Here is a 26,895-nt window from a genome sequence, read left to right as displayed (position 1 = left end):
TTCTGTGGCACGAAAAGATCATCATCATGGAAATAATGATGTTTAACAATTGCAAGTGATATTTAAGGTGAAGGTTTGCCCATGACGCTCAAACACACCTGACTGCTGTGACTCACTTTCACACAAACAATATGTATGCCAAACAACAACAACAACACAGGATATTATTTGATCTAATAAAAAAACAAATAACCACTGCAATCAACATGCAATATTTTTTTATTGCTTAAAATATAAAACGGTTAAAAAATTGGGATCTGTGGGACTTCTGTGTTGTGCTGGAAGTCGGTCATCAAAGATCGCCTTGACGATAAAGTACAAAGTGCTTTTCACAAAGACATAAGAACTGGAGGAATTACAGATAAAGGATGTACAAGAGTACTATTCATACAGTAATACAATAATAAAACAAGCGAGGTAAGAATTGCACAAACATTAAAAACAATAAGTACTGTTTAATGACAAAACAGAGCTAATCACAAATCACAAATTTCCCCGTTTGTGGAACTAATAAAGGAATTTCTGATACTAATCTGCCTGATATCCTCAGTCTGATCTCCTGAGTCCTTCACAAAGAAATCCAGAGCAACTAAAAAAGAGTTCACAGGCTTGTATCGGGAACCAAGTAACACAGGGGAACGTCTCATGTTTCACGTGGCTGATAAAAAAGTGATTAATACATGTAGATTGCTAAAAATATTACACAGCACCCCTTTAAATTCAGGTATTGAGGGAGACTTTTCAGTACATGCTACAGTCACAAATAGAGAATAGTGCAAATGTTTGATATGTAGATTACAAGTCAAGCCAGGTAAAGAAAAATAACTCCAGTAATGTTTCCATCAATCATTTTAAGCCTTATTAACATTTTTATATCAGAATTAAACAGAAATACATTCACTTTCCATAAACCACATACCTACAAAACCACCGAGACCCCTCTCTCACCTAGGCAGCGGGTTCAGGTTATGCTGGACAGCTTGTTTATTCAGTGACAGCTTGTTTATAATGAAATGACAACTATGGGGACTGACAGCGTCATACACAAATACATATAAGCTCATTGAATACACAAGAGTCTGAGCTTTCTAGTCATACACACTTTATGCAGTTCTGAGACTATTTAGAGACCCCAGCGTGCAGGAATATTGAAATACACCATATTTGGTATAGGCAAAAACAACACATTTATACTGCATGCACAAAAAGGGGAGAATCGTAGGCACCCATAGAACCAACGTTCATTCTGATATCTTGAGGTGAGAGATCATTTAATCTCACCTTGGAGCGTTATTTACCTCCCGTCAGTCCTGACAAACTAGCCCGACACGGCTGCTAATTAACCAAATTCTTGAGTGTAACTAGTAGTTGTGTGTTTCTTCTTTTAGATATTTAAACACAAAACCAAAAGCAATTATCAAAGTTACAAAAAATTTGAAAATGAACACAAACAAATCTATTGCAGAGGATAAAGTGATAAAGTTTTGTTCACTCTCAAAAATAATAATTCCCATTTCAGGGAAACACGTCCAAGTCCAGAGGCTATACTATTCAAAGTGATGAAAATAAACCATAAAGATAAACAGCGGTGACACACAGAAAACAGTGCAAATGTTTGATATGTACAATACAACTAATTTAGCTGTAAAAAAAATAAAATAAAATAATAATAAGAAGGGAAAAAAGTCATATCGAGTAACAGGACTGAAGAGCGACCAATCTGTCCGCAACACAGTGAGCAGTCAGTCGGGCGTCCGGCTCAACATCCCAACTGTCTGTCAGGATCTCCTCAAGATCAGGCCCCTGAAAGTTGTGAGAATTTTGTCAATATATCCACAGACTCAATATCACCACTGTTATTAATATCTTCATGAGCCATCCTCTACACTTATTTTCATTGCTATCTAGCCCATACAAAGTCGGTATGTGAAAATAAGAAGCACCTGGTCTAAGAGTACCTGTGGTAGCAGTTGCCAGTGTTGAGGTATGACGGGTCTCTTCTCCATGTGACACACGTACAGGACGAGGCTCTCCTTGGTGACACTGGCTCCCAGCTCAGATTCATAAGGCAACAGACGCTTTGGAACAACTCCAGATGGAGACATCCCTTCAGTACCACAACACAAGTAAAGTGTGTCCAAGCAGTGCACAGAAAATACAGCTGATTTCACAGATCAATCTCAAGAAGAAAGTAAAAACAGAAATTGTGAAGATCTGTACAGATGTATCAGACTGACTGATGTTAATACATTTTAGGATAAACATATCTTTATCTATTCTCAGTTTGTTTTTAGCTCATCTATATTGGGGAATGTGACTTTGTTGGATTCTCCGCTGGGGGTAATTAAGCACAGAGCAAATCTGACAAAACTGCATTTTTAACAGGTCGTTATCCCTGAGTCACAGTGGGAGATTTGGAATATTCTAGGCCAAGAAGGCAAAGAGGAAGAGTGATAGAAACTGAGGTAAAACAAGAGTGAACGGACTGATATTCACGTAATTGAGAGTGCTCTGATGTGTCAACCTGTATTCCGCTGCTGATATATGTCCCCTTGCCATAGGGACTTGGGACAGTTGCCTACTGTCTACTTATTAATAGAACCATGTGTTCACGCTTTCTAGGTAATTTGGGAATTGTTGTGGTTGTTATTTTACTTTGGAGAGTAGCCAGGTTGCTAGTGGTGGCCATGTTACTAACACTGTCTTTCAAAGGCAGCGCCGACAGTAATACCACAGGGAAACCTTAGGATGGGATAAAGTTGCAAAGTTGTCTATGCCTGCCTTAAATAAATACTATTCTATTTTATATATTCTATTTTAGTTACCATATCTGTTTGTTTTGTATGCATGTATCTGATCAAAGAAATTTACCTTTAAATAAATCTGAGCAGCGCATCCAGATCTCCCACAGCAGAAGTGCCAAGGCATACATGTCCGCCTGCATGAGAGACCAGGTGTTTTTCAGGTTTATGGAGCCTTCCAGGACCTCAGGGGACATGTAGCGCAGTGTGCCCAGCTGAGCATGACTCTGCAGATGGATAGAAATGTGGACTGGTTGTTTTGGCATGTGTTGGACATTGGCATTGTGTAGGTTTTCATTCATTCCAGCTCCACCTGGGTCTCACCTCCATGTTTGCTGTGTCGTTCTGCCTGTAGCAATGTCCTGAAGAAGAACGCAGGATGGTGGAGCATCCGAAATCACACAGGGCACAGGTACCGTCGGCTTTCACGAGCACATTTGAGCCGCTCAAGTCTCTGTGGGCCACGTAAGGTTTATGTACATCTGTAGGAAAAGACACAATTCTTAGTAAGAACATTTTTCCACTCATATGCAGCCTTATGCTTTTATTAATCCTGCAGCAGAATAACACTCACTATATTGCATTCTATTCTGAACTCAATTAAAGCTCAATTACATTTTTAATTATTAGTCACATTTGCCATTTTAGCTATCATGTGCTCATATACCCACATGCCACTACAGGAATGCTTTCTTCATAAGTAGGCTCAGATATACACACATGCATTCATTCACAATCATATTTTGGCCAATACCGTGTCTGCGGATGTCAGAGTGGAGGTAGGCGAGCCCCTGCGATAAAGACTGGCACAGCTTCAGTGACGACATCCAGTTGCTGGTGTTGTCTCGCAGAAAAGAGTGGAGAGTACCCTGAAATCAACGGGAAGTCAACTATTTAGGTCCAAGCACATTAACAATAAAGAGTGTAAAGTGTTCAGTGACTTTGACATCAGGTATACAAAACTGTAATGTAAGTGTATGTGTCCACATCCCTCTTGCTGAAAGAAATGCTAAAGAAACGCAGATGCAATTTATTAGTGGTGAAATCTTACATAATGTTTTCAGTTGCCTATAAAATCCTTTTGATCTGTTTTTTCTTTTCCTCCTTAACCACTCAGTGCCACTCACATATTCAGCATATTGCAGGACAATAAGCCAATTGTCTCCATCCGGTTTCCTCCCAGTGCCCAGGAAACGGACAATCCCAGCATGCTTCATTAGCGGTAGCTCATAAATCTCCTTCTCTGCAGCAAATTTGTGTTTCCAGCCAGCAGGGAAAACTTTCACTGCCACCACGGATCCCTGGTATTTCCCCTTCCAGACAGTTGCGAAATTCCCATGGCCCACAATCTGATAAAGGTATGTACATTTAGGTCAAATATCAGTACATGGTAAGAGTGATCACCTGACTGTATGATTCACTGATATTTTGCACACTGCTAGCCATACAGTACAAATCCACTTGGATAGCTCAGTTTACCTGCTCTAGTTCAATGTCAGCAACGTCAATCTCACAGCTTCTTGTTGCTTGGCAGGAACACAGCGGTGGGACACCAGAATCATCAAGGGAGTGTGAATCCTCATCTTATCAATGAAAATAGACAGGTCTTGTAATTAACACACATTTGTTGAAGTTGATCTGACTTTCCAATAAAGTCAGCTTGTCTGAATAGTCTCAGAAAAGACACAGAAGCCTGATTAAAGAGAAACAAAACAAAGGACGGAGGTGAAAGGGAGTGTTACAGCAGAGATAAACGCCAAGGCCAGCCCGGTAGATAGAATAAAAGGTTCCAAGGTCAGAAGACAACGTCATGAGAATCGTATCTGAGTTTAGAAAACGTGGACACGTGACTGGAGAATGTTTTTCTTCAATCAAGAAAGGTTTTTTGATACAGAACCACTTCTTAATTCTTCCTTTTCAAGTGCAACGATTATACAGTCTGTTTGATCTGAATTCAGTTCTAATCAATTAAAAGTGATCATTCGAGAGCTGTTGAACTTAAACACCATTCTCAGATGATAAGCATGATGTCAAACATTTTCTAAATTAAATTTTCTTTATGTCGTGCACATTGCTCACTGTGAAAAGAACAGGTCTTAATAAGGACAGTCAAATTCAATTTACTTCCCAACACTCAAATTTGAAAAAAACAAACAAAAAAAAAACAATGTATGAATATATTGTTGTTCCCTTCATCAAGATTTTACAAAAAATGAACCCAAAGTCCAAAATGCTAAAAATCCAAAACACAAGGCAGGCCAGATGGCTGGCAACAAGACAGGAGTAATCTACAAGCAAACAAAGTTCAGACCAGCAACAACAGGAAGATAGGACCAGGGAACAGACGAGAAACACAGAGACGCAGGATGAAACCTGACAAACCAATTCACGAGCAAGGACCACACCATCAATGAGATGTACATGATAGTTCATTGAGGTGGAATAAGAGTATGAAGAAGAAGGCAATTGAGTATGAATGCGATGTTGATGAAGTGTTGAGCAGCTGCAGTGTGGGGAAGGCTTCGTTAGGGATTAGTGGCAGCTCCTGGCCTGGCAGACCCCCTTTAAGAAAGAAAGAGATAGATGGAAAGCAAGACAGAAGAAGGGGAGGGAGAGTGGGGTACGAGAAATGAGAACAGGCAGGCACGAAGCACAGTGAGGCCTATATAAGAGGAGTGATTGAGGTGTGGTCCTGCTCAGGGATACCATCATTTATTTATTCTTCTGACCAAACACTATAACAATGATTAATTGAATCAGGAAGGGGAAAGTAAAACATGACACGTGAGAATGAACTATCAACATAAAGCAGGAAATCACAAAACTAAAACTCCTGGATGGATGACAGCCCTGCTTCCATGATGCTTAAAACATCCTTACTTCTTTCTTTAGAGAGGCTCAGCCGTTTGGCAGCAGTGATCATGAGGCCCAGGATAATCAAAGCTCCAATCAGAATTGCAGCAGTTTTCATCATGTCACCTTAAAAAAAAGAAAACAAAAAGTATATGTCAGTGTTATCTGTGAATGATTAATAACAACCCAGTGTATTTATCATTCTAAATGTCCCATTATTAAATTAATGTAGGATGTTACAAAAGGATCAAACATATGATATTTGCTAAAAAAGGAATCTGACCAATCAAATAAAAAAATTAAAGGGGAGTCAAAGATGGAGGATAGTGACCTTTTAAAACATTGATAACATTTCCTGTGATGAAAACAAAATAGCCCACTCTAGCATAATGTCAAGTGATACACAATGATTAGTTAGCGATTTTATTATCATCATACCTCTAGAATATGGGTAAGCGAGTTGAGGCTCTTCTGACTCCAGTGGCCAGGTGATGTTGCTGTTGCAGAGGTCTGTGTTGCACACACACTTAATGACGCGACCATTGAAGCGCATTTGTGCCTTGCAGGTCGCATCTGGGCAAGACTTTTCAGCTATATCACAAGCTGCAACAGCAGAAACCAGTAACACAATAGACAATTGTGAAAACAGGATAACCACAATAACTCTGCATAATCACCTATATTTATTACATATTGCGTAATATACATTACAGCAATTAACCCGTTTCAGTATCACATATATACCAATCATCATATACAGAAAACACAATATGCAGACGAGTCTAGAGGTCTTTGTCCAGGTGTCTTATTTCATGGTTTCTTACCACGAACGTCAACCTTTAGTTGGCCATCAATGACCACATAATAGCCCACACAGCATTCGGTGTTCTCGCAGAGCTGCACCGACCCGCTTACATTGCCAACAGTTGCGTATATTTTGTTCTGGGGAGCCACTTGGAAGGCACACTGTCTCTTCTGAGGAAAAGACTGACTGGAGACACATAAACAGGTGCATTCTGGGAGAAAAGAGAAAGACAAGCAGCTGCTGTGGATGTGATTCAATTAGGTAAACATAATTTATCCTCTCTGGTTATAACAGCAAGGTTTGTGATCTGACATTTAGGGTGACTCTTTTACTAACAAACTAAGATTCATCACCACGGACCATTTTCCCATGCGACCATTTTCACTCCGGGTCAGATATGTAAACTCCAGGGTAGTGAAAAAAAGTGACAAGATGTAAAACAAAAATTGTGAATTACAACTGTGAAGAAAACTGTACGATATCTTTTATTCAGAATTAGATACAGTATTTCTTACTGCCATAGAATGATGATACAGATAACTTGAGTAAACATTCTGGCAAGTCACAATGCTATTTCGACCAGTCAAAATTATGTTCCAGCTTGCAATAAGTTCACATTTGCAATTTTAATAGACTGTCCCCTCTTTGTTTTAAAACCTCTCTGGAACTATAAAATTCACCTCAGAGTCATACATTTATTGACCAATGCATCATTAATTCTTGGGAAAAACAAGACTCAAAGGCAGTTGACATATTCATTACGGTATTCTTTCAACATATCCATAACTGGAACTGCCAATCTAATATGGCAGGTACACCTCAGTGTCACTTTATACAATGCTTGAGCAACAAATGACTATCAGCTATAAACATGCAAATGGAAGGTCAACAATAAATCAAAAGTTAACGTGGAAAACAAACCAAAAGACAGAAGGAAACGCAAACACATGGAGGTTAAGAGATTCAAAGGAGGGTGATTTTTTTCCTCCTCAAAAAAGCAAATTCACTCACCCACAGCCAAAACCAGCCACCACTGTTGCAGGATCATGGTCATTGTGAGGCCAGACCGACCCAGCAGGGAGTGAATGTTTATCAGTCCTGGGAATGTGCGAGGAGTTCCCCACGTTTCCCAGAATCACTCCCACTGCAGCACACCTGCGTGTGGTACAAACACTGTCTGCCATATGATGAGCAGTGGGAATAAAGGACATCTATCAACATAATCGGGAGTTGTCTGCAGCTGACTCAGTTCTTTAGGGTCACAAGAATATTTCAATACACAAAGAGGTCCCAGAAAACTTCACTTGGGCTACAGAAGATGGCGCTTTAACTCAGTAACAACATACAGTGCTATTTTTCTCCCAATTTTATTGTAATCCCAATAAACATGTAAGACCAATTATGCAAGGAAAAGAAGAGGATATATTTGAAAACAATACAAATATTCAGTTAGTCAAAATGATTGTTTTTCTGCCATAATCAGAATTATGAGATACTTAATCAAAGTTGTGACTTTTCAAATAAAAAATTACAGTTTATTATGTCAGTCAGTCTTTTTGAGTCAATACTGTGTGACAGAAAGCCAGAAATTGCCATTCCTTTGTCAAACAAATAGATTATTCTTAGTGTAAATTTAAAGATAGTTTGAATTACTTGCTAAGTCTTTGGTTTTCTTTTGACTCTGATGCCATCATGAGGTTGACATTTGTGATCAGTAGTTCACAAATACTAAAACTAAATACTGAATAGATCCATTACATTTTGAACATACACTTCATGTCCTGTGACATACAATTCATGTCCTGTGGAAGATGAATTTGTCTGAATTGTTCTTCTAATAACACCATCACATCAAAATTTTGATCTGCATTTCTCTGGTTTATGATCTAATACCTGCAAAACTAGTGACATTCTCATCAGCCACAGTTGAAGTTTGTGTTTTGTTAGCATGCTGCTAAAGTTCTGGAGAAAACAGAAAGTGATCTGGTTGCCTGTGTAATTGGGGCTGAATAAGAAATACCACTTGTGTACATCTCAAATTGAACATGGTAAACATTATTTTTGCTAAACCTCAAAATTTTTACTTGCAGGGTTCGTACGGGTGCTTGAAATCCTTGAAAGTGCTTGAATTTCAATGTTGCGTTTTCAAGGTCTGAAAAGTGCTTGGATTTTAGTTTAAGTGCTTGATGCTGACGTTATAACTCTGTGTCTTTCACAAAATTGGGATCAGACTGGATAATTAATTTCTGAAGTTTTTGCTATTATGAAACATAATTTTAGATGCTTACAGCATAATACAATGTACATAATTGTGATAAAAAGTGAAGGAAAAAATCATATATATATTCCTGTAGATATGTATTTTACCCCAGCAATAAGGTGCTGGAAAATCTTGAAAATTACCCTTAAAAGTGCTTGAATTTGACCTTGAAAAATGTGTACGAACCCTGTACTTGTCATAGAGTGGTGTAGCAACAACATATTTTGTAGGCTAACCCGGAAGTTAGCATCACTCTAGCTCCCTTGACAAAAAGCCTAACCTTATGGGATTTTTGAATTGGAACATGTAAATATCTTAAGCCTGTGTTTACCACAGACCTTATTTCAGGCATTGAACCGAAAACCAAATAAAAAAACCTCAGAATTTGAGACGAGGGAACCCCATGTGCTAAAAATGCCAACTGATTTCCAGGTTTTCGAACTACAAAGTAGTAGTTACAAATTAACTTTTAAAATAAGTAACTTTTTTTGTCTTAAAAAGGCAGAATTTTTACTTTTTCCACCTTAAATGTAGAGCCAAAGTTTTAACATGCCCTTAATTATACATTTTGACTTAATTTTTAATTTCATAATTTTTACTTATCACATTTTTTTTTTACTTCCCCCCCACTGGTCCTCCATATATGACAGAAACAGCTCTTCCCTTTCACTCAAACACAAACTCACCTTTGTTGTGATTAATTAATATCAATATATCAATATGTGCATTTTAATCAGAAAACCACCAACAACATCAAGCTTTTAGAAATAACTGATTATTTCGGCACTATTTTACTGTCTTGAAAGGCCGCATGGTATTTATATTAAGTTCATCCTACAAGGGCGGAGTTTAAAAAGCGTCAGTTTGCAATGCTCAATCATTACATTGGTGCTGCCCTCAACATCAAAACACGCGCATCCCAACGGTCAATCAGATTAATTGAATGGATACTTGCATAACGGGCGGGCCTAGCTAAATTTGCTAGTCAAACTTGAGAAGATAGTGGGTCAGGCAGTCCAGGGTCCTCAAGAATACAATGGTAAAGTTACTTGATTTGACTCATCTATCAGGGTAAAAAAAAACAAAAAAACGTAGAACACGTGAATTCAATATTTGTTAAGCTAAGTTTGTTGTCGTATCTCTCTTCAGGCAGAGGTTTTAGGAATGCAATCTGTCAGAAAAGGGCTAACGTTAGCATTAACGTTAGCTGATGTTTTTGCTAATGACTCTGACAATGAGCAAACGTTTTATGGATTTTCTGACAGTGACATCAGCGACCATGGCAATAAGGCGAGTAAATTTAAAAAGATTGGTAAAAAAACTTTAGCCGATCTCTTAAAACATGTTTTGTTTAGTTGGTGTATTATACAAATAAGGAACATTACCTATATGGATTTGTCCATTCATTGTCACTTGAATGAATCTGACAGACTATGCTTTTTATTTTCTGATGCATTTAACAGGAAAGACACATTTTAGTGTGTAAACTATGGTGTTAGAAATGTTTCACCAACCAATTAAGAAATCGCCTATATGTAACGTTATGTCCACCAGAGTTCAGATGTCAAACATGAAGATGAGGCCCAGCCTGAAATTTCCCTAAAGAAGGAGAAAACCACATCCAAAAAACCTACTGGTGCCCGCTCCTTCAGCCTGAGGGTGGCTCTCCGCTCTGCTTCCTCCACCAAGAAGTTCACTGAAGAGGAGGAGGAGGGGATGGAGGAGGAAGAGGAGGAGGAAGAGGAACAGAAGCCTCAGAGGAGAGGGGTTAAGAGAGCAAGAGATATCAGTCAAGCAAAGAAGATGAGGCGTGTTAAATTTGAAGATGAAGTTGAAGAGACAGCAGTGGCTCAGCCGTCTCCCTCTGAAGAGTGTGGATCTGACTCAGCGGAGGATGAAGCAAATACTTTCCTAGTCAAGAGACAAGAGAACATCAAGGCTAACAAAGCAATGGTAAAACAGAACCAGAATAAGTATCGCACAGTTTGTAAACTGGCAAACTGTGGCTGTGTCCAAATACTGCCTTAGATTTCCATGTATTCTTATCTTTTACGAGTTATATAATAAAGTTATATGTTAGATTTGTACTCCTCCCTAATCACTGTAAGGTTGCTGCTGTGGCTGTGTTACAAGAATAACATACCAAGGCACACTTGATTATTAGGACTGCAACTAAATATTATTTTCATCACAGTTTATCCGCCAGTTATTTTCACGGTGCATCGAGTAATTGTTCAGCCTATATAATCACTTAGCGATGTCTTCAAATGGCTTCTTTTGTCCAACAAACCACCCTAAAACTTAAAGACTCCTCATTTACCATCAGAAATGACAAAGAAAAGCAGTAAATCTTTACATTTAAAAAGCTGGAACCAGAAAATGTTTAACCTTTTCGCTTGAAAAATGACTTAAATGTGAAATTGATCGTCAAGATAGTTGATTTTTGATTTTTTTTTGTTTAAATAGTATTTGACTGTTGTGTTTTATGTTTACACATTGCTGCCAGCCTAAACGACACAAATTATCCGCTGTTGACACTAAAAAATTGTGCTAGCAGAGTTGCCAAGATGTTTGAAATCTGCCATTTCTCTAATGTGGTTTATCCTCCCTGTTCCTATCAGTTGGCCCAGCTGATGGCAGACCTGCAGAAGATGCCGGGAGGGGCAGGGCTTCTGAAAAAACAAGCAGGCAAACTGAAGACAAAAGAGAGAAGTTCTGTGAGTAAACAGTGATGCAAAATCCAGAGAGAGTTATTGTTAATATTTAACAGGAAGGATGGTGGACAGAGATTTAGATTAAGATTTCTCAAAAGGTGAAACGGCACAGTCAGCAACAAGGTGGTCACCATCCTCTTCCTTCTCTTCGTAATACAGTAGATCTCTTAATATTATTTCTGCATAGACCTACAGTATGTGATGAGTTGATTTGTATCCAACATTACTTGCAGCGACCACCACGCTCTGGTGTTGGAGGAGAGCTCAGGAAGAACCCTGACCGGGCGTCTCGCAGACAGACTCGCTCTATGGGGAGAGTTGATGATTCAACCCCAAAGGAGGAAGAAGTGGAGCTCAGCTTGGAGGAGGAGCTGGTGGAGGTAATTTATTAAGGGCAAGTTTAATTATAAAATGGTTCTACTTCTTTTGTCAGAAATCTAGTGTTTTTTTTTTTTTTTACACTACTATAAAAAATGTATTGTGCATCTTTATATTTTGCTTTAATTGCTTTTAAAGTAGATTTCAAGCAAGAGAATCAGGAATTATAGTACAACACATTGTAAAACTCAAAACATTTTTCACAACTGAGTAGGCTGAATAATCTGAGTAATTTTAAAAAGATTTGTAAAATAAACACAAGCTCATCTCTTTAAAACTGTTTGGTTGGTGTATTATACCAATAAGGAACATTACCTATATGGATTTGTCCATTCATTGTCACTTGAATGCATCTGACAGACTATGCTTTTTATTTTCTGACACTTTGACAGAAAGATGCATTTAGGTGTGTAAACTATGGTGTAAGAAATGTTTCACCAACCAATTAAGAAATTGCCTGTATTTATGTCGTCCAGAGTTCAGATTTCAAACATGGAGATGAAGCCCAACCGGCTGATTAATCTGAGTGAAAACCTTCTTTTTCTATCATCCATTTTGTTTTCCTAACACATACTGTATAATAGGGGGAGATGATTATGCAATAGGCTTTGTGCCGGTCTGATTTTAGCTAACTTAATCTGTATCTGTGTAAAGCCTGTAGCTAAGCAAATCATTATTTTCATCTTTGCATTCCAGGTACGGCGAGCCCCTCGGCGCCGCGGTGCACCACGGCCTAATCAGAGCAAACCTCATTTAATCCGTCCAGTGGACGACATCACAGAGGATGAGATTGAGCTGGTTGCAGACAACATGACTGATAAAGTCTACAACAGTGTCACAGTGAGTTCTCTGCTGGACTACCTGCAGTGAGATATTTGGGTTAAGATTTCTGCTAGTATTAAGTTAGTTTTTATGCCAAATAGGAAACAAAATCACTGTGGTAGCTTTGGTTACATGTGCTAATATTAGAAGCGACACTCAGTTCATCAGGTGGCAATATCTCAGTTACTGAAGCCTAAAACAACAAAAAGGTCTGTGTACACGTCCACCGTCTTGGTTGTTGAGGTTTCTTTGTGTATTTTTAGGGCTCTACATGTCATCAGTGCCGTCAGAAAACTGTTGACACGAAGACATGCTGTCGCAGTGAGGACTGTCGGGGGATTCAGGGTCAGTTCTGTGGGCCTTGTCTGAGGAACAGATACGGAGAGGATGTCAGGAAGGCGCTGCTTGATCCGGTCAGGCCAACAACAACACTCTACACCTGTGCAGATGCACAAAAGATTCATTATGCCCATGTGGACTTGACATACAGACCTGAAAACACGCCCTGTGACAACTGTTTGTACTTGCCATCTAAATCATAATCTTTCAGGGGTTGCATAGGCAGCATGGATAAACTGAGATCACACAGGTATTAGTTGTAACCAGAGCCAAAAAGATAAACTGAAAGAGTCCCGCACTTATTTTTAATTGATGGACAGGTTTAATACATTTTCTGTGTTTTAATTTATTTTGTTTAAACATCAAATATACACTCTCTTGTGTCTAATGCTAATATTTACTCCTGCTGCCAATGGGTCCTTTTCATTTATTTATCCAAGTCTCATCACAAGTACAAATATTGCTTTGGTGTGAACAGAAAGTGTAAATGATTATTCATAGAGAGAAGTAAATATAGTCCAATACAGAAGATTTAAAACAAGCTACTAGAAATTCTTCCTTAAGTCGGAGGAGTATTTGCTAAAGTTGCATTTCTGTGTGATTCATTTGGACCTTTTTAAGTAAGCAACCCATGGGCATAAATCTCTCACTTGAGCTGTAGAGTTTTTTTGCTTTTTAAATTACAATCACTTCAGTTTTTAACCATTTGTTGATGACTTCAGGAGTGGAAGTGCCCACCATGTCGTGGCATTTGCAACTGCAGCTTCTGCCGCGCACGCGATGGCCGCTGCCCGACTGGCATACTGTTCCCCCTGGCTCAGTACCATGGCTTCTCTGATGTCCACTCCTACCTCAGCAGGTGGGGAGTAACGCCATAAGATTTAATTGTGTTAAACTCAGGTTGATGTCTAATGTAACACAAACATACAATTTATATATTTTCATTTTTTTAAATGAAAGATAAACCTGTATTTACAAAGTGGACCTCCAGGTCTAACTAAGGGGGCATAAGGACAAAACCAGTACATGATTCAAATTGTTTATCCATCTTAAGTGTTGGAAGTGACAAACATCTATGATGTATTATTTCTGTCTTTACAGCCTCCGCAACAAACTGAAGAATGAGGATAACGATGTAGAAACGTGATACAAACACCAGGGGGAGCAATTGTTCAAACAGTTCCATTTTCTGTGTTCAGGTTTAAGGCTTTGTTTCAGTTCTTGTAAGACTCTCGCCACCTGTGATTTTAAATGAATAAAGGAGTTTTTCATAACGAGTTTGCAAAGAAATAAGACAACGTGTATTTATGATTTTAATCCAGCTGTTGGCATTTGCAGTAGTTGTATACACACATACAATATAAAATCCCTTATTTAAAACGGGGCAGAAGGAAAACAAAAATAAGAGCACTTGTTGTCCAATGAACTTGGTCTATAGATTCAAAGGAGAGCTTTTAAACATACATTTTACAAGTTACAAATATATTTCTCAAATAGAGCATAATTCCAAAGCAAAGAGAATTTCAAAAGAGGAAAACCTTTGACCGTCGATACAGTTAGCAAATTATTTATTTGGACAACAAAAGGGGTGTGCATCCGAGGTTTGCCTCAAGCTGGATCTTTTCCAGTTAGAACTTTAACACATGTATTACAAGAGTAAAAATTATCAGAAAGTTCATGGACCAAAGAAAGAGTTCCTAGTTTTGCTTATAAAATGAGTATGAACCTTTGGTTTGAGCTTACATATTTATGCTGTCTGGACATTATTACAAAATACTTTACTCTGACCAGATATGACTATAGATACACTTTTCCACAGAAATAAAAGAAACTGATGGGACTGCAAGGCAAAGTCTCAGTTGATAAGTATACCACAGGGAAAAAAAAAAAAACATACTGGGAAAATCTGGACTGTATAGAATACATTATTCTATGACAGAAAGGCTCGTAAGTTTACACAGTTCATCTACATATATATAAAAGTAATAACATAAGATTAAGATTGATTGTGCATGAGAGGTTCATACAACTGAAAGGCAATCTCTTGCAAACGTGTACGGTGATACGGCCTAAGCTAAGAATTTCTGTGGCCTCTACATTACCCCCCTGCTCCCAAAAAAAGAAAAACATATTTACAAAAATAAAATCAAAATGTTTTTGCTATGATAAACCTATCAAAGCATGATGGCTTGAATGTGTGTACCTACATGAGAGGTTAAAGAGTTATTCTCAGGATTTCAGTGCCCTGACACACCTTCATCCTCACACTGATTAGTGCTTCTGGCTCTGACCTGGTCATGACATGTTCCACCCCTCCTCTAAATGGTCTGCCCTAAAATGCTTAACGTATTATTCCAATGATACTGAGAGAAACATGACACTGGGATTGTTAGTTTGAGAACATTTTAGGTTCTCCCAAAAACTGCAACCACACATATGTGTGAAGCAGATATTTGTTGCTACAGATGGTTATAATTGCAGTTTTAGGGGTGAATGTGGCATAATGGGCTAATGTGAGCCAGTGAGCCTGGGGGACATGCCTGATACAGCAGCCCAATTTGAGTGCAGGAGACACCTGAGCTGAAGAGGGACAAGTAGCAAAGCTCACAGCCTTGAACACACAGGTGAGAGTCTGACTTAGTAGTGTCAGCTCTTTACTAAAGAAGCTTGTAGCGATTACTTGCCACCAATTCAGCATCAAGTGTGCCAGTCTGTTTTTTTGTATTGTAATCTAAGTATCATTAGATTGGATGTAGGAAAAATGTTAGTGTAGTGCCATTTCCATTCAGGGGAAATAAGTTTACATGATGATTTCTCTAGTCTAACATTTTAATCCAACTCCAACCCTTAAATGCCACAGGTTTCTAAATACAAGATGGAAATTAATTTTCCTGCCTCGGTTCTTGAATTTGATAGTGTCCGTTGTGTTGCATCTGTGACCACCTCTCCTGTCTGAAGCCTTTGAGAAGTTCTGTGTCTTCAGTCAGACGTGCCCTTTTTAACCCCAAATGTCTGAATGCAACATCCACCGAGGCCGTCTCCCTGCTCCTCTGCCGTCCTCAGTAGTTGTTGCCGTTAATTTGGTGAAGGTCCACCTGCATCATGTTGATCCCACTGCTGGCTAATCGAGCTATGCTTTCTGCAGATAAGGTTTCCATGGTGACGATGGTGTGCTGGTCATTGGCTGACACCGTTCCTGGTTCGACTTTTGTGACTGCAACAGGGGAAGCAGCTTCGTTTGAGACCGAGGTACCACTGACACCGACGGCTGCTGCTACTGCTTTCTTGTTCAAATGGGTTTTGATGTGCTTGGAGAGGTGATCGCTGCGCATGAAGCGCTTGGGACACTCTGGGCAGGCAAACCTTTTCTCACCTAAAAAGGAGGAGAGAAATAATAATCAGTATAAACATAGCTGCAGCTACAACCGACTGTTGGCTACACAGTTGAAAATTTCAAAGTATGAAAGATTGAAGCATTGTGCTGCAATTTTGAGTGCATTTTGAATATTTCATGTTAAAAATCAAGATATGCAAGATGATGTGTTTATACAAGATTAAAGTGAATAATTAATCCTAAAGCAACAACTAATGATTACATTCAATATCAACAGTTTGGCCCATAAAATGTGAGAAAATAGTTGAAAAAAATTGATGTCCTAAAGCCCAACTGACATATTCAAAATGCCTGATTCGTCCAATAGATCTTTCACGATGTTTTGTAATCGTTTAATGTCCTTCTTATAATGTCAGATGAACTAAAGTAAATCCTCATCATCACCTGTGTGTGTCCTCTTATGGCGCTGAAGCTCATCTGAACGGGTGAAACGTTTGCCACAGAAGGACCAGCTGCAGACAAAGGGTCGTTCTCCTGTGTGCCAACGGAGGTGGGCCCTCAGGTGGGATGTCTTGCCGTAGATCTTCCCACAGCCAGAGATGTGACATATGTGCTGCTTCTTTTTAGTTGGGTCACTGTTTGATGAAAAAAAAACCCCACAAGAATCAGTGAGCAGCTGGGTTCCCTTTGAGAAGACCACATACCATCAGCTAAAAATGTAAATGTAATGTTTCTTCTTCAGTCTTGAGGGTATAACTTGAATTTTATTTTTGTAGCTTAAGTAGAAGTTAAGAAAAAACTAAATCTTTACAAAACTCATAAAGTTCAGTATTTGGTGAAATCTGTCAGAACTATGTAAATTCAAATTTTATGTAACAACTGACAGTGTCAGGTCAACAAAACCCGAACACTATAGGCATTGAAGTGAAATTCATGGCAGAACAATTGGACTGTATCAGTGTACATGTTGGCTTAATGAAGTGGTTCAGTGACATACCGTCCTTCTCCATCCTTGCAGAAAGGACAGGTACAGGCTTCCCTGCGGTTACGTCGTCCTTGAGGTGGTGGACTTACATCCTCATCATCCATGGCTGTGCTGTCATCCAAACTTTCTCCACCTGTGTGTAAGGTCTGATCTCCTGTAGTGATGGAAGAGAAATACGCAAATGTGAGATAAATTATAAAATAGTTTGAGATCTTTTTGGCAACAACGTTTAATTACTTGAGTTCACATCATGCTCCAACTATTTCAGTCATACATCATGTTTTTCTATAATCTTTCCTGTAATAAAAAATGATATTGTTTGTTTTAAGTTTGTTGCTTGTACTTTTAAGTGAAAGTTTTTATGCTGATGTCTTGGCCAGAACTCCCTTGTAAAAGAGATCTGAATATCAGTGAGAATATATCTGGCAAAATAAAGGTTATATAAAGATAAATTAATTTAAAATTCATGAGATTCATTTGAGATATTTCAGCTTTCTTGTATGTACAAACCTTCCAAAAATGTCAAACACAATGATGTGACAGTGACGCTTAAAATACTGCTTAAAAACAGCAAGTGCACAAAAAGGAGTACACCAGTATCCATGTTATAAATGTGCATTAGGCTAGACTATATGTTGTCTGCAACTATAGATCCAAGTAATTTCCAATGACATAGATTCTAGAACTTCACCAGTTACTTTATGATATTTCCTCATTTTAGGGCATTTACATTAGCTTTAATCAACATTGGTTAAAAAATTACATAACAATACTAAACCAGGGGTGTTCAGAAAAGTACTAATTAATTATACGAAACATACACCAGTATGTCCAGTCACAAGCCTGAGTCACCCAGGCTTTAACAACTATGTTAAAGTAAATGTTAGTTTAGAGTCAGCACAGAAAAGCCCGCTATTCAGTCCTGCTGAGTCCAAACAAAGCAGGCTACATTAGGTAGCTGATGGCCAGCACATGAGAGTAGCAGGCACATAAACTTAATGGGAGGGACTGCCAATAACAGAACTGAAGAGGACGTCAGACATGATAAAGCTTGCTGTAAGATGGGAGGGGTCATGTTACACCCCTACAATGACGGAGAAGCTGTGGCCAGCCCACGACTACAGTACTGTAACATGTGACCATCTTCTGAGCAACACAGTGTCATCAAGAAAAGAAAAAGAAATTCAACACAAATACATACAGTGTGGTAAAGAGCCCCGGGAGACACTGAGACAGCTGAACTGGTTAAACCAGTATGGAACAACAAAGAGACAAGAGCTCAAATCCAGAGATACACGTTACTGCATTTCAGAGCAAACATTTGAGGAAAAGAAACCACAAACAGCAAGTTGACCTTGTTGTGTGGACTACTTAAGATATTTACTCAGCCCAACTGCCAGCTAGTCTACTTCTGGACAATTACGGTGTACTATAATAGCAGGACATTAGGTGGTGGTCACCAGTCTTTCCTTAAATGACTGAAACTAAACACAGTCTAGGGTTCATTTCAGCCTCTGTTCACATCACATCTGAAAAGTAATGACTACAAATGTCAAAAAGACAAATAACATAAACCAATTCTGTTTGGAGGTATGACTGGTCCTACATAAAGTTTGCATCATTCAGTATCAATACATTCCTACTTCACACACAAGCTGTTGGATTTTCCCCGAGTCATAAACAGCTCAAAATGTTTGAAACGATGACTTAAACTGAATGCAAATATCATTTTTGAAAAAAATATTATGTATACTTTAACATCAACTATCTCTGGGAAGCAGGCTACTGACTGACCTGCTTGGGTGATGGCGATGGGAACGGTCTGCAGCTGGTGCATCTGCAGCCCAGAGCCTGCAAGCGAGTTGAGATTTATGGTCTGGATGCCTGGGATCTGCACTGTGTTGACAGACACTCCACCAGCTCCACCAGCTCCCTGAGCCTGGCCAAGTTGGGGGAGCGACTGCACAGGGGCCAGCGTGATCTGCGGTCCTGTCGGATTCTGAATCTGAATGGTCTGCCAGCTCACCTGGCCGTTGGGGCCTACAGTGCGCAGGAGGATGGGGCCTGTGTTTGGCATAATTTGAAGATTTTGAAGCCCTTCCTGGCTGAGTGTTGGAGTAGCGAATACCTGACCACCAGCAGTCGTGACAGTACCGGCCTGAATGGTCTGGAGGGGTGCTCCACCTTGGATAACCTGCTGAGGCTGGATCAGGATCTGCTGTGGCTGCTGTTGACCATCTCTGTTGTCTGGCTGTATCGGGACACCCAGAGATGCTGCGTTATGCTGGAACGTCCCCGTCATCATTCCGTTGCTGTTCTGAGTTTGGGTCATTCCGTAAGAAGTGGAAGTCTGCGTTGTGACAGTGGGCGCACTGGTCATGTAGCCGGCCCCGGAAGACACTGGATGTTGTGATTGCTGTAGAAGTTGGTTTCCTGTATCACCTCCACCATTTGCATCTCCCCCTGTGCCGCTTGTTCCAGTGCTGACAGGCAACAAAGTGATGTTTCCATTGAGTGACACAGGCATATTTGCCAGAAACTGTGGCTGGTTTTGTAATACACCATTGCCCAAGCTTATATTTTGAATGGGGATGGCTCCTTGGAGGAGACTGGGCATCGTTATGATGTTTCCTGCTGCACCAGGTCTGTTGGTTGCAGCTATGATCTGCTGGCCGTTAGGAGAGGACACTATCTGAAACTGCTGTCCTGGTGCTGCGGCAGGTACAGCAGAATCCTGCTGAGCGTGTGCCAACTGCAGTGGCTGGCCATCAACTGTCTGAAACTGGGGAATAACCTGGTACTGAATGTTGGGCATCATTCCTGATATGGTGGTAAGAACCTGCTGACCCTGCATCGATGGAGCCTGAGCTACTACGAATTGCTGCGGCTGCTGTTGCTGTCCCTGAGTGCTAACAGCTATTGATGGTGACAGCACCTGTCTGCTCTTGCCTGCATCTCCTACTGTCATCACCCCTGAGGAGTCAGTGGTGATGGTGTTAGTGCCTGAGGTTGTTTGAACGCTGATCGGGATAACCTGCCAGCCGTTGGCACTTGAGGTGAAAACACCCTGGTTTATGTCCAGCTGTTGCTGCTGGTTGTGTTGGTCTGAAGGGGAATCATTCTCTCCTGGGGTGTCAATTCGACTGCATGTGGCTGCCAACAAGGCAAGAGGAGATGGCTGCTGTGAGTCCTAGAAGGAGAATTCATGAAGGGAAGAGAGAAGGAATTTATTTAGGAAATAAAAAACTTGCGATTTTACACACAATTTAATGCTGCAGCTGTCTGTATTACATCTATTGACACACCTCTAGTTTGTATGCTGAAGAAAATAATACCAATACAGTGATGCTAACAAATGATTTTTAAGCGCTTAGAGCAACTTTAAAAAATGCCTTACAGTTCAACCGCAAAGTAAAAAATCTAGGATATCTAAAAATCTTTTACATTTTGATCTCAAACACTAAACAAGGAACTTTAACTGGTTAAGAAACAGTCTCAATTTAATATCAGTCCTTCTGTATAACCTATGTAAGCTAATGAGACCATCAGCAGCACTAAAATTAAGACTCTGACTAAAACTAGGGAGTGAAAAATTCTGATAAACACATCAACCATTACAGAACACAATTTTGGCAATGATACCTTAAATGTGGTTATAAAACACTAATGACAAAGACAGAGGCAGGATACTATTTAGTTTTAAAAATAACTTTGTTGTATAAAATGGCATCAGTGCCTTGACACAACCTAAGGTAAGAAACCTCTGTCATCTGCTCGTGTGTTTTGCCACAAGGGACCACCAGAATCTAGGGGTAGGTAGACCGATTATCAGCCCATGGCGATTATTGGGGCTGACATTCAGCATTTTCCAATTATCTGCAATTTGTCTGTCAGATCGCTGATGAGGTAAACTAATTTAAAAATCTGCTACTTTGACTCTCATGTAGCATCCTCTCACACAATGTCCCATCCACAACAATATATGATTGGTAACATGCCACAATTAATAGTGAATAATCTGATCAAAGTAACTAGTAACCAAATGTAGCGAATACTTTTTGTGGAGAGGAAGTGTAACGTAGCAGAAAATGGAGATACTCAAGTGAAATACCTCAACATTATACTTAATTTAGTAATATTGTACTTGTACTAGAGATACATTTTCACTGTAAATGAGTATCGGCCCCAAATATTGGTTATCAGACTCCTGAATCCTCCTTGGTATTGGCCCAGAAAAAGCCGTATCAGTCAGTCCCTACCAACCCTTTAAGCAACACAAAATCAATTCAAGAGCACATAAAAAAAAACGACTTCCACAAAATAGATAAATACACGTATAAAAGAGTGACTGGATTTTTAAATGCTGTGTAGTCTCACTCCCAAAACAGTAACCATGACATCAAACCTATGCGTTTTAATGCGAGTCTCCTCCAGTGGGTCTGGAGTGAGAGGTCCGGGGGAAGCAGGGTGGGAGAGGATGGGAGGGACCACATTTTTTCCAAAGTAGCGGCGGGCTCGACTTCCCCTCCCCCCAAACCCACCCATCTCCCTCCCACACTATATTTTGCCCTATAAACTGACACACTCCTCTAGCCACCCCCTCCAGGGCCAGCCAAATGGGCCGAGCGAAATGCACATGAAGTGCCGGGGTTTGACGGGAACACCCCGTGTGGGCGCAATTTACCTGCCCATTCCCCACCCCGGTGACATGTGCTCTGGTGAGAAAATCAACAACCCGTACGAGTCCCGACATAAAATGAATTACAGAATCGAACATAAACGAATAGGAGACACATCGGCGGTATAGTGGATATAAGTCGGGAGTGTGGTCAATGTTTCCCGGCTGACAGTCATCCTATCTGGCAAAACAGGCGCAAGTCCGGTTCACCTACTTGTGCATTTGTGTTTCGCTTTTGACTGAAGCCTCCACCGCTCTCCACCGCGGCCATGTCACCCTGCTGCTGATCTGCGGAAGAAGAGTTTTGTGAGATCACTTGGTCTTAAAAGTAGTTACGATGAAACAACAAGCCATCAAACTGGTTTGACGTTGCGTCCAACAACTCAGGTGTGGGGAGGGGGGGTCAGCACACACACACAGTCGACATCACATTAATGACTAAACTGAAGGGGTTTTGTAGGTAGCGTAACGCAACTGCGACAAGAAATACAGGGAAATCCATGCCACAAGTGCTCGAAGGGGCCAGCTAGCCAATTGGCTAAGCTAACACGAACTCACCACAACAAGTAAGAAAAAGTGCTAAGTATCGGCTAAAGAGACCGACACAGTTTCAGCTGCACTACTAAATATACCTTAGATAGCTAACTCACGGGAATTAGATAAAGTTAAATTGTTATGTAGGCAGGCATTGTCAGTTAAGAACACAAGTTAATGTTAAAACAGTTAGCTAGCTTTACTTGGTTGGCTAAATGTTGATAGCTAAGTACCGACAATTAGCAGTTAAGTAGTTGGGTCACTTTAAAACTGCTTGAGACGCTAGCTAAACAATACAATATCATGCTCACAACAGTGAATACATCTCAACCAATGTGAATTCGGTTTTACTTGTGCTGTTAACTTAACGCTTCGTTCACAACATGCCACTGAGTTTGAAAAAAGTTCACTTACTGCTCATAATTTGAAGACGGGAGGAGTTTCTCTGGTCTTTTTTCGACTTGACAACTTTTCACAACTTCACACAAACTTGACAGGCTCCCCCTATGAAGGAGAAAGACGGGTGCGTTTGATTCACTGACCCCGTGTAGCGGAGCTACAGCCGATAGCTGTCACACTCTTGCATGCACACATTTAATGTTGATACAGTTTAACAAAATAACATTTACTCAATACAATCTCACTAGATTGTCAGCCACATCTCACAGTGTTCATCAGTGGACGGCGTTTACCATTATAACGCTATAATACATATAATGCAGCTTATGTAAAGCTTCTGAATTATCTAGGTCATGCTTCGTCAGAAGCACCTGAGCTCGCTTAGGATTTTTCGTCTCCTTTCCTCCCCCAGAATGTTTCTTCGGTACTAAAGCAGGTCAAGTTCGCTTAAATTAAGCACGTCAAGACGACTATTTATATAATGTATCATTGATAGCAAATGACGGCAAGTGTCGGACCCAAAATGTTAAACAAACCAAAATCAAAACCGCACTTATGATGAAAAATGTATTTTACTGATGATTAGACTTAACATAGTTGTAAAAAGGAACTAAATCCTGAGAATGAAAAGACGGAACGTTGCAATTTCAATGTATTTTGGCGTCTTGTGACTGTACCATCACGTCATTCCTATATTTAAAACAAGCGCACCCCTTCCGGAGCTACTTGCAACGGATTGCTGCTTTCCTCCAATCAAAACGGTCGTATTTGCGAATGTGAATAAACCAGCCAATGCAATTGGGCCAAACAGGAGAAGTGGGCCGGACGTAGCAAGGTAGGTTGTACGGCTGAGTATGATTGACGTTGGGTTATCTGTTTTCCGTTTAAAAGGCGCCATGAGTAAATATGTTCACGTAAGCATCGATATTTCCCTTTACTTCTTCTGTGATAGTGTCTTATCATTCACCAGCGCGACGATGCCACGGCTCATCTCCTACTTTAACCGCGTTGAAGACGGAGGTGGGGAAGGAAGAAGGCGTACTGGGAATTTAAGTCTTGCCTCCGTGGCCGCTGGCCACTCCCTGGTGGCGCCATGTGGGTTGGAAAACAGCAAGGAGGCGGGAGGAGTCAGTCAGGGTGGAGGAGAAGGGACCCCATCACAATCAAGCACTGGCTGTAACCGCGCTGGGAGGAGAAAATGGCTCGCTTGTGGGAGGGTTTTTGATTATTGGGATGTGCGAGGGGGCTGTCAGTGGAGCAGCACATGTGCCCATGTAAACAGGACGGAGGGTGGAGTCCGTCCTCAGGCCAAAACACCGTCTGGAGTCAGACACTGTGATGTTACTGCACTTCTGATGGTGCCTCTTATTGACTCCCCATCACCGCCTCCACACTGAAAACACCCAATCAAGTCTAACAATGCATTGTGTCAGTGTACAACAGAGGAGGGAGTGTTTAGTTTCTTTACCTCTGCAAAAGTAGCAGAATCACAATTATTATTATAATATTATTACTATATTATTATCACAACACTAAGGTACATTTCTTTTAGGTCATACATGTCAATCTTCATTTAAGTCGAAATGCAGTATTATCAGCATAATCCTACATTATACTTGTATATTTTGAAGAGGTACAGCTCATTTTAACAACTTTTTGCACGGTTTGGCAGTTTAATCTGTAACAAAAAGCATCATATTTTATTAAAGTGTCTAGTTGTGTGTGTACAATAGGTCTGTTCACATCACTTGGGCCTATTTTGACTAAGATATAAACACAGGCGTTACAAATAACATTAATGATAATTTACTTGTATCAGACATTTTATCAACGACATGTGTAAACTGTGATTTTGTTCTGTTCTGTACATGCAGCATCTACTGCATGTCTGTCTGTCCTTGGAGAGGAATCCCTCGTCTGTGGCTCTTCTGAGGTTTCTTCCATCTTTGTTTTTTCTCCTGTTAAAAGTGTTTTTTCAACCGTCCTTAATGTTACCATTTACATTTCTGTCTTTTTTCTGCACTGACACGTCAACATGACTGAAGCCCTTTCTCCCGCAAGCGAGTCAAGCGTCAGATAGATTTAGTGCAGTGAAAAGTCTGTATAAAGTGCAACACCACCACTGTACTTGAGTTTCTTTCACCTTTCTTATATTAGATCAGATTAGATTAGACTTTATTTATCCCACGACGGGGAAATTCACTTGTTATAACAGCCCAAGATGCAACAAGTCCAGGAAAAAGAGTCAGAGAAAAGACGCATAAAGTTAAATAGTAGCCTAAATGCAAAAAAAACTGATATTTACGAAAAGCAAAGTGATCGGAAAGTGATTGTTCAGGTAGTGCTTGAGTTAAACAGTCTGATGCTATGGGGGTGAATGATCTCTTACACAGTGGGTGTAAGAGTCCGCTGCTGAAGGAGCTGCTCGAGGCTTCTGATGCAGGGGGTGAGAGGTGTTGTCCATGATTGACGTCAGCTTCACCCACCACCTCTATGGGGTCCAGCAGGCAGTCCAGGACAGAGGACACTCATGTTGATACACATATATAACACATTAGACCAGATTTAAAGTAATTAAAGTCAATGCACAACACTCACATGTTGGTGCGGAAAAAAAAAATGTACAAGAAACATTAATAAAAAAGCTTCTCAGCCTTTTGATTCATTCATAGTATCAAGTCAATAACAGTGGTAAGGTATTAAAAGTTTCATGTCAAGTTGATTTTACTTATATCCCAGAACCACAAATCACAACTTGCCTCAAGGGGCTTTATACTAAACTAAAATCTCCTCCAAAAAGCCTCAAACAGTGGGGGGAAAAAAACAAACCTGCCATGATGGACGGCCATGCATTAGATGTCATGTGTAAGGAATAAAAACATTTAAATATATACACAATATATACACATTTTGATGACAAACATACAGATCTGAGGGAAGATTGTGGATCCTGAAAGAGCAGGTGTTGACAGTCAGACACAGGATCTCCTCTCAGCTGTGGAGACCTGGAGGGAGGACAGGCCACACAAACACAGAGCAGGCAGCACAGCGCTCACACAGGTCGGACACAGAGGCAAGATGTCATGCAAACTAGGTAGGGAGGAGAGGCTGAATCGCCTCGGGGACGATCATCCAGCTCCAAAAAAGAAGACTAAACAGAGATGCACACAGCTGGCCACCTCCAGTTTCTTACTTTCTAATAAAACAGGCAAACAAGCTGCTATTTTTATTGATAGTAGGTTGAAGTGTGAAGAATTCCCTCCTTAATGAATGGTAAATATGTAGTTAATGAAACTTTAGTGAGGAGTTATTTCCCTGTTAAACAATACAATGCTTTATAAACAATTTATTAAGCAAACATTTATTGTAATAAACTGTTTAATTAATCTATAAACATTATTTGAATGGGCATTGTGAAGATGCAACTGACGATGACAAACTTCGTGACGGCTTATCAAATGGCTTATAAAGAATGTTGTGTGTTTGTTAACTAATAGAAGTAAATAGCGATTCATTAAAAGCTTTTACTGCTTTCTTTAACATTTCAAATGTCATCCCTTAATTATGAAAGTTAAAGGTGCATGATGTGGAGTTGGGGAAGACTTCATAAACAAACTCTCTTTGTTTTCATGTCTGAATAAACTGAATAAACAAACTAAAGTAAACGGCAACATAATTTCATACTGTTTTACTTTGTTTATATGTGGCGGACCCTGCCACCTTTCCAGCTTCACACAGTGTTCTAGGGACCTTTTTTCCCTCTGAGAGCAGCTTGTTTATTCAGTTAAGGGAAAACAATAACATATTTCAGTGTTTTATTGCCTCATTCATATTGTAAATAGTTTTAATTGAGTTCAGTGAGTTTTAATATCTTCTACAAAACTGAACAGTGCAGCTTTAACAGGTCGCCGTTAAAGGGATCTTGCAATATCCTGAATAAATGAGCATACTGGTCTGTATTAATCAATCTTTAATAAAGCGTTTAGTTCGCGT

At 39.9% G+C, this 26,895-nt stretch overlaps 3 protein-coding genes and 1 long non-coding RNA gene across 6 annotated transcripts; 2 read left to right on the top strand and 2 right to left on the bottom strand.

Moving 5' to 3' along the window:
- Positions 1 to 201: 201 nt before the first annotated feature.
- Positions 202 to 7,619, bottom strand: LOC115583725 (bone morphogenetic protein receptor type-2). Of its 2 annotated transcripts, none has more exons than XM_030420869.1 (11): positions 7,471 to 7,619; positions 6,479 to 6,670; positions 6,093 to 6,257; positions 5,682 to 5,780; positions 4,281 to 4,384; positions 3,929 to 4,150; positions 3,556 to 3,670; positions 3,126 to 3,283; positions 2,872 to 3,028; positions 1,959 to 2,107; positions 202 to 1,803 (listed from the first exon to the last, which is right to left on the bottom strand). In XM_030420869.1, exons 1-11 carry the CDS (start codon positions 7,511 to 7,513, stop codon positions 1,687 to 1,689), a joined length of 1,521 nt encoding a protein of 506 aa, XP_030276729.1. In that variant the 5' UTR covers positions 7,514 to 7,619; the 3' UTR covers positions 202 to 1,686. The 2 variants fall into 2 exon arrangements, with proteins under 2 accessions (XP_030276729.1, XP_030276730.1); XM_030420870.1 differs by having other exon boundaries at positions 1,959 to 2,089.
- A 1,999-nt stretch (positions 7,620 to 9,618) lies between these two features.
- Positions 9,619 to 14,262, top strand: LOC115583461 (cell division cycle-associated protein 7-like). Of its 2 annotated transcripts, XM_030420337.1 has the most exons (9): positions 9,626 to 9,758; positions 9,869 to 10,009; positions 10,274 to 10,672; positions 11,341 to 11,436; positions 11,667 to 11,813; positions 12,508 to 12,651; positions 12,897 to 13,046; positions 13,695 to 13,831; positions 14,074 to 14,262. In XM_030420337.1, the coding sequence occupies exons 1-9, from the start codon at positions 9,756 to 9,758 to the stop codon at positions 14,117 to 14,119; spliced, it is 1,263 nt and encodes a 420-aa protein (XP_030276197.1). In that variant the 5' UTR covers positions 9,626 to 9,755; the 3' UTR covers positions 14,120 to 14,262. The 2 variants fall into 2 exon arrangements, with proteins under 2 accessions (XP_030276198.1, XP_030276197.1); XM_030420338.1 differs by lacking the exon at positions 9,869 to 10,009 and having other exon boundaries at positions 9,619 to 9,758.
- A 10-nt stretch (positions 14,263 to 14,272) lies between these two features.
- sp1 (sp1 transcription factor) lies at positions 14,273 to 23,024 on the bottom strand. The gene is made up of 6 exons (XM_030420326.1): positions 22,918 to 23,024; positions 22,184 to 22,257; positions 19,086 to 20,481; positions 17,304 to 17,445; positions 16,751 to 16,941; positions 14,273 to 16,345 (listed from the first exon to the last, which is right to left on the bottom strand). The coding sequence occupies exons 1-6, from the start codon at positions 22,922 to 22,924 to the stop codon at positions 16,032 to 16,034; spliced, it is 2,124 nt and encodes a 707-aa protein (XP_030276186.1). The 5' UTR covers positions 22,925 to 23,024; the 3' UTR covers positions 14,273 to 16,031.
- LOC115583463 (uncharacterized) lies at positions 22,444 to 25,567 on the top strand. The gene is made up of 2 exons (XR_003984367.1): positions 22,444 to 22,535; positions 23,873 to 25,567. It is a non-coding gene; the product is annotated as an uncharacterized LOC115583463 (long non-coding RNA).
- Positions 25,568 to 26,895: the final 1,328 nt, after the last annotated feature.

This window comes from Sparus aurata, chromosome 6 (genome assembly GCF_900880675.1).
Source record: "Sparus aurata chromosome 6, fSpaAur1.1, whole genome shotgun sequence".
Classification (NCBI taxonomy): domain Eukaryota; kingdom Metazoa; phylum Chordata; class Actinopteri; order Spariformes; family Sparidae; genus Sparus; species Sparus aurata.
The sequence above is the reverse complement of the archived record's forward strand: the minus strand, read 5'-3'. Positions and strand labels throughout refer to the sequence as shown.